General features: G+C 42.6%; 1 protein-coding gene across 2 annotated transcripts in view; it reads left to right on the top strand.

Annotated features, from left to right (window-relative positions):
* The first annotated feature begins 461 nt into the window (after nt 1-461).
* Nucleotides 462-8,021, top strand: part of XRN2 (5'-3' exoribonuclease 2) — an 89,013-nt gene continuing 81,453 nt past the window's right edge. Inside the window, exon 1 of one of the 2 annotated variants that reach the window (XM_023191881.3) lies at nt 462-1,199. In XM_023191881.3, the coding sequence (XP_023047649.2) occupies nt 822-1,199 (378 nt within the window). In that variant the 5' untranslated portion in view covers nt 462-821. The remainder of the gene's footprint in view (nt 1,200-8,021) is intronic. The other variant, XM_023191882.3, reaches the window with a different exon arrangement.

The following is an 8,021-nucleotide window of genomic DNA, read 5'->3' as shown; positions in this document are numbered from 1 at the left end:
TCTTGAGGTGAGCATTTAGCACTGTGTGTGATGTGTGTCAAACCAAGAAGGCATTCAGGGAGACTTCCAGGTTTGAGCAAACGGACAAATAAACCTCCTCTTCCAGACCTCTCCTTACATATGAAAAAAAATTCGTTTGAGACCACCAGAAAACAAAAGATAAAAGTATCGTGTTAGAACAAGGACGGATTAAAAATGACCTTTGCTTGAACTGAAACAGAAGCTATGTGCATAAGTGACTTAACCCTTCTATAACTTGGCTTTCTTATCATTTACACGAGGGTGCTAACAGTACCCTCATAAGGCTCAAGTGATGATTACATAGGGCAATCCCTTAGTCAACGTCTTGGTACACTGTAAACGCTCAGAAAATGCTGGAAAATCATATTAGCAATTAGTTTATACCCATAACTGTAGCTAGAAGGTTGTATTGGATGCTAAATGCCGGCTAGATTCCATTCGGTAACTATTATAATTATTTATTTGCATAAATAACAAGCAAATTGTTGGTGCAAACCAGCCATTATTACTGTAAAATACTTTAAAATGCTCCTTTCGATAGTCCAGGTACGTACTGTGGCACAAAACCAGGAGAAACCAGGAAATGGAAATAACCAGTGAGTTTTGATGCTTCGATTCTATCCTAGATAGAAATGGGTGAGAATGGAGGCAAAAGAAGACATGTTCTTCCAAACAAGAGGTAACCAAACGGGCAAGGGAGACCTCCCCCTGGGCATGCAGAGTGCAGAGATTCTGTGCCCAGGGAGCCGGGGCGCTTGGGGCTGGGAGACCCCGGCAGAGCCGCGGCAGAGTAGTCGCCCATGAGCCCCCGCGACTCAGACGCGCTCGGCTTCGCGCTCCGTGGCTGGGACCACCGAGGGCGAGCTGCAGCCTTCGCCACTCAGTCCGCTGCCGGACCCCGCCTCCGACAAGGAGCCCGGCCAGCCCCTTTTCCGCCGCTCCCTCGCCCAGCCGAGCCTCCTTCCCACGGCGGCGGCGCCGTGACGTCACCTCCGGTCTCAGGGGCGCACGTGGGAGGAAGTGCTGGTGCCCTCAGCCGCCGCTCCCGTCTCTTTGGTTACGCTCTTCAGCCCGCCGGCCGCCGCCTCCAGCCGTGTGCAGCTATGGGAGTCCCGGCGTTCTTCCGCTGGCTCAGCCGCAAGTACCCGTCCATCATAGTCAACTGCGTGGAAGAGAAGGTGAGGAGGCTCCAGGCGGCCGCCACACTCGAGCCGGGGGTCCTGGCACGTCTAGGCCGCGGCCCTCGGGCTCCGCCGCCTGCCCCCGGGAGCCTTGCCGGAGCTCGCGCCCTGCTGCCAGCCTCGCGAGCAGTCGCAGCCCCACACGCGGTGGGACGCGGGCTGTGGGATTCAGGACCCCGGGGGCTAGGGATTCGGGACCCTTGGCTGGGCAAGGGCCTATCCGGTTCTGAACTCGCAGGAGGGCCGCTCCTCCCCTACCCGCTTTTTCCCGGCACCGGAAGACCCCGCCCACTGCTTTGTTTCCTCTCGAGACCGCGCATTTTGGGTCTAGGAAGAGCTCTTGTTCAGAGGCTGTTGAGCAATGCATGCCAGGTCGGCTGAGCTAGCGGGTTATGGATGCACGGATTCGGAGGCCTGCTTTTTGACAACCTTTTAAAGGAATCCCTGGCGGCGAGCTTTTCGTTATCAGTCGTGCCTGAAAGGTTTTCTCCTGGTGTTCAGGACCATTTGTTGTTCTGGTTAGATTGGACGCTGAAAGCAGTATGTCAGGTCCAGGACGAGCGCTATACAATTCTGAAAAGTTACCCTTCTCTGTGTGCCCCGACTACTGGACAGGGTGGATGCTTGTTGAAAATTTCAAGATTACTGGATATACTTGAGCAGTACAATTTTTGTTCTTAATATGTAAGTAGATTTTTGGCCATTATTGAGTTTTGTTTTTATTGTTTTCGTCATTCCGTGCGAATTCGATTTTGTACTCTTAATTAGAATTTCTGGATTGGAAATGTTCGGAGGCACATCATGCGTACCTCACTCCTTGGTTTTTGAAGGCAGTGCTTGCCTGTCAGTGTGAACTTATTTCTGCTTTTTTTTTTTTTTTTTTTAACTTTCTTGGCTTCTATCCAAGGAGGAACCAAAAGCCTTGTTTTAGTGACATTCCCACTATTTCTTGTATCTTTTTTTCAAAAAGCAACTGCTAAATTGAATGCTTGCTTCCTTTGTAAAATTTTAATCGAACTTTATTGAACTTTCACGTGGGTTAAACAAAAACCAACAGTTCTTGCTCTACCCCTTCTCATCCCATTTCTCCACTTTTAACTGTTTTGGTTCTGTCTCTAAGTATGCTTACACTTTATCGCTTTTAGATGTGTTGAATTCTAGCTGGATAGGAGAGGATTTAGTCACTTATTCAGCCTCCCTCTATACTCTTAATGGAGTAAATCACTATATATATTTTATTGGTAAGCTTTGTAAAGAAGTAATTTGCCTTTTTCATTCCATCACCTGTGTAAAGTATCCCTTGACTTAATGCTTTCTAAGGTCGATCTTAGCTTTTCTTCCCTTTCACCTCAAGTTTGTCAGCTATACTTTGCGTTGTGAGCATCCAAAATTTAATGATCAGGGCTTTGACTATACAGATTTAAAAAGCTGAAAAATCAAATCGGATAGTTGAGTGTTGACACTGTGTGGATTCAAGTTATGTACTGCGATTTTGTTTTTTGTACTGCTTTTGTCTTTTTCCCTGGGGGTGCCTTTCTTTTTCCACTTTACATCTTTCTGCGTCCAAACTCTGTTTTACCAGGTAGTCTATCAAGAGTCATCTTTCTTCTTGAAGAGTCCTCCTTGGGGTCTTCTTTATTTTTGTTGCTGTCACACCTGGCTATTCTGTAGGCTTGCTGGAAAGCTGCATCTGAGATTTTGTTATTATTATTGCTGTCATATCTTTCTTCAGTGGGAGGTACTGTTTTCTGGATCAGCATCTTTCTTCATTTGTTTTAGAAACGGAGTCTTCCTCTGTCTCTTAGGCTGGAGTACAGTGGCGTGATAGTGGCTCACTGCAACCTCCGGCCTCCTGGGTTCAAGCCATTCTCCTGCCTCAGCCTCCGGAGCAGCTAGGACTACAGGTGTGCGCCACCATGCCCAGCTAATTTTTTTTTTTTTTTTTTTTAAGTAGAGACAGGGTTTTGCCATGTTGGTCAGGCTGGTCTCGACCTCCTGACCTCAGGTGATCCACCTGCCTCAGCCACCCACATTGCTGAGATTACAGGCATGAGCCAACACATCTGGCTGTTTTTTTTTTTTTTTGTATTTTTAGTAGAGACGAGGTTTGCCATGTTGGCTATGCTGTTCTCTGTCCTGACTTCATGTGATCCGCCTGCCTGGGACCCCTTGTGCTGGGATTACAGGCGTGAGCTATGGCACCTGGCCCATCTTTCTTCCTTTAAATCTTTTCTTAGTTTTTATTCTTAATTCTTAAGAAATGCTGTGTGGGATGTGAGATTTCCGAGTCATTGTAGGCCCCAAAATAGCTCCATTCTACCCTTATACACGTGAATGATCGATCATTAGCTATGCATGGATTTCGAGGTTTTTTTTTTCTTTGAGACGGTGTCTAGTTCTGTCACCCAGGCTGGAGTGCAGTGGTGTGATCTTGGCTCACTGCAACCTCTGCCTCCCGGGTTCAAGCCATTCTCCTGCCTCAGCCTCCCAAGTAGCTGGGACTACAGGTGCGCCACAATGCCCAGCTAATTTTTGTATTTTTAGTAGAGACGGGGTTTCACCATGTTGGGCAAGCTGATGTTGAACTCCTGACCTCAGGTGATCCACCAGCCTCTGCCTCCCAAAGTGCTGGGATTACAGGCATGAGCCACCGCACCTGGCCAGGAATTCGAGTTTTAGTATTAGGTTCCCTCAAAACTTTGAAAGAAATTGTTCTTTTGTACTCCCTCATCTAGTGGTGTTGATGACAAGTTCGGTGTTAATGTGATATATTTATTTAACCAGCAGTTATATAGCATTTACCGTTGTTTTAAGAACTTTATTAACTTGTTTGATCCTTACAACCACATGACTCCTACTGTTGTAATTATTTTTATTATGTACAAATAATAGAAGCATGATATTTAGAGACAACCAATGTTGTTATTATATTATGGTGGCTCACACCTGTAATTCCACCACTTTGGGAGGCTGAGGTGGGTGGATCACGAGGTCAAGAGATCCAGACCCTCCTGGCTAACATGCTGAAACCTGTCTCTACTAAAAATACAAAAATTAGCTGCATGTGGTGGCGTGCCAGTAGTCCCAGCTACTTGGGAGGCTGAGGCCGGAGAATCCCTTGAACCCGGGAGGTGGAGGTTGCAGTGAGCTGAGATCGGGCCACTGCACTCCAGCCTGGTGACAGAGCGAGACTCCGTCTCAGAAAAATAATAATTATTATTGTTTGTTATTATTACAGATGAGAAAATGGAAACACAGCAGGGTAGAGTATCATGACCAAGGTCACTCAGCTGATAAATGTCAGAGCTAGTGTGGAAACCAGAAGGACTTAATTTCTATGCTTGTATGCTTTCATTCTTTTGTGATCAGTTTTCCTTTCTAGATTTTAAAAAGATCTTTTTCTTCATAGTGTAAACTTTCATTATTAGGTACCTAGGTATAGATGTTATTTTAAATTCACATTCATTTTGATCAGTACGTGGCTCACTCTTTGAGTCTGGAGTCTTATGTTCTTCGGTTTTAGGGAATGCTGTTTAATGATTTCTTGACGTTTTTCTTTTCCCTTTCCAGACTCAGGATACTGGTCCTCCTAGACTCATGTGTTCTTATTTTTATTTTCTCTCTCATTTTCTGGCTTTCCTTGAAACCTCCGCCAGCCTTTGGCCTTTTTGCAGCTTTGTTGAGGTATACTTGACATAGAATCAACTGCAGGTAATTAAAGTGTACAATTTTTTTTTTTTTACTTTCTTTCTTTTTTTTTTTTTTTTTTGAGACGGAGTCTCGCTCTGTTGCCCAGGCTGGAGTGCAGTGGCCGGATCTCAGCTCACTGCAAGCTCCGCCTCCCTGGTTTACGCCATTCTCCTGCCTCAGCCTCCCGAGTAGCTGGGACTACAGGCGCCCGCCACCTCGCCCGGCTAGTTTTTTGTATTTTTTAGTAGAGACGGGGTTTCACCGTGTTAGCCAGGATGGTCTCGATCTCCTGACCTGGTGATCCGCCCGTCTCGGCCTCCCAAAGTGCTGGGATTACAGGCTTGAGCCACCGCGCCCGGCCTACTTTCTTTAAAGATGAGATCTTGCTCTGTCACCAGGCTGGAATGTAGTGTGCAATCACGGCTCACTGCATACATCTGTGAAACCAGCACAACCAAGACAGTGAACGTGAGCTCCAAAACATTCCTTCTGCCCTTTTGTAGTTCCTCTCTACCATCCCTCCCTGCCACCTGTCTTGTCAACCACTGACTGATTTGCTTTCTGACCCTATCGATAAGTTTTCATTTTCTATAATTTTTTATAAATGAGATTATATAGTATATACTCATTTTTTGCCTCAGTTACTTTCATTCATCTTATTTACTTTGAAATTCATCCATTACTGTACGTGTAAGTAGTTTCTTTTTTTTTTTTTTTGTTTTGTTTTTTGAGACAGAGTCTCACTCTGTTGCCCAGGCTGGACTGCAGTGGTGCGATCTGGGCTCACTGCAACCTCCACCTTCCGGGTTCAAGCAATTCTCCTGCCTCAGCCTCCTGAGCATCTGGGATTACAGGTGCATGCCACCACACCTGGCTGATTTTTGTATTTTTAGTTGAGACGGAGTTTCACCATGTTGGCCAAGCTGGTCTTGAACTCCTAACCTCAAGTGGTCTGCCTGCCTCATCTTTTAATTTTTGGATAGTATTCTGTGTGTAGATACACCACCTTTTATTTATTTATTCAGATGATTGATGAACATTGGGATTGTTTCCAGTTTTTGACTTTCAGAAAAAGAAACTTACGAACATCTGTGTACAAGTCTTTGTAGGGACATACACTTTCATTTATTTGGGGGAAAAAAGATTAGGAGTGAAATGGTTGGTTTGTATAGTAGGTGTGTGGTTACTTAAATAGAAAAACCTGCCAGACTTTTTTTTTTTCATACTGGTTATGCCATTTTACATTGGCATCAGCAGCATATCAGGGTTCCAGTTGCTCAACTTCCTCACCAACACTTGATATGGTTAGCCCTTTTAGTTTTAGGTATTCCAGTGTACTGTTACCTTATTGTGGTTTTAAGTTGCATTTCCCTCAAATGCTTGTTAGCTTTCTGAATATTATCACGGGTGAGGTGAGGCATCTCTTCAGATCTTTTGCCCATTTTTACCTTCGGTTGTCTTACTTAAATGTAGAGTTTGTTACATATTCTGGATGGAAATCTTTAGTTTGATATATCTTTTGCTGATATTTTCTTTTAATCTGTAGCTTGTCTTTTTACTTCTTAACAATGTCTTGGGAGCAAACATTTAAAAATTTTAATGAAGTGTGATTAATTTTTTCCCTTTACATTTCTGCTTTTTGTATTTAAGAAATCCTTTGTCAAAGCCAAGGTCTCTTGTGTTTTCTTAGAGAAGTTTTATAGTTTTAGTTCATTCTGTGGTTTCCAGTTTTTGGTCTAATTATGGTGAATTATCGGTCTTTAAATCCTAAAGCCACCTTGCATTCCTTGGATAAACCCCACTTGATCATGTTGTATTATTTTACTGTTGAATTCAGTTTGCTAAAGTTTTCTTGAGAATTTTTATGTCTCTGTTCACAAAAGATACTTGTAGCACTCTTAATGCCTAGTTTAGATGTCAGAATAATGCTGACCTCAAATTGAGTTCCTTCAGTTTTTTGGAAGAGTTTGTATAGAGTTAGTGTTGTTTCTTCCTAATATATTTGATAGAATTTACCAGCGAAGCCATCTGGACTTGGAGTTTTGTGGGAAGGCTTTAAGCTGCAAATTAAGTTTCTTTAGTAGATCTAGAACTATTGAGATTATCTATTTATTTATTTTTGGATGAGCTTTTTTAGTTTGTATCTTTCACAGATTTTGCCCTGTGGCCTGCGAGCTGCATGTGGCCCAGGATGCTTTGAATCCTGCCCAGCACAAATTCTTAAACTTTATTAAAACATCATGGGATTTATGCACAGACCTTTTCTTTTTTTTCAGCTCATCAGCTATCATTAGTATTAGTGGCCCAAGACAGTTCTTCTTCCAAAGTGGCCCAGGGAGGCCAAAAGATTGGACACCCCTGATCTAAGTAGTTGAATTGGCTGACATAAAGTTGTTCATAGTATTTTCTTACTATCCTTTTTTTTGTTATTAAAATGTTTTCGCTCCTTCTGTTTTTACTTCTCTTTTGTTTTTTCTTCCTATTAACTTATTATTATCCTTTTAATATTGTTAGAATCTGTAGTGATGTTACCTCTTTCATTCCTGAAACTTGTAATTCTACTTTCTTTGTTTTGTCCCATTATCAGTCTGTCTATACTGTTCTCAGATAACTAGCTTTTGGTTTCATTGATTTTCTTTATCGTTTTTCTGTTTTCTATTTCTTTGATTCTGCTCTTATATTTATTTCTTTGTTATGTTTACTTTGGGTTTAATTTGTTTTTTCTCCTCCTTGTTTATTAAGGTAGAAGCTGAGGTCATTGTTTTGAGACGTTTCTTCTTTGATACAGATCTTGAGTGCCATAAGTTGCCTTCTAGATACTGTTTAAACAGTGTGCCACAAATATTGAGATGTTGTATTTTCATTTTCATCCACTTAGAAATATATTCTAGAACTCCCTTTGGCCCATTGGTTGTTTAAGAGTGTTACTTAATTTTCACACACGGGAGATTTTCCAGGTATTTTTTCCTGTTAGTGATTTTTAATTTAATTCACTTATCAGAGATCATACTTAATTTGAGTTCTGTTGAAGTTTATCAGACTGGTTCAGAATATGGTCTCTATAAATGTTTTATGTGCATTTGAAAAGGATATATTTTCTGCTGCTGTGAAATTTTGACTATAACTTTT

This window comes from Piliocolobus tephrosceles, chromosome 20, assembly GCF_002776525.5.
Source record: "Piliocolobus tephrosceles isolate RC106 chromosome 20, ASM277652v3, whole genome shotgun sequence".
NCBI classification, from domain to species: Eukaryota; Metazoa; Chordata; class Mammalia; order Primates; family Cercopithecidae; genus Piliocolobus; species Piliocolobus tephrosceles.
The sequence above is the reverse complement of the archived record's forward strand: the minus strand, read 5'-3'. Positions and strand labels throughout refer to the sequence as shown.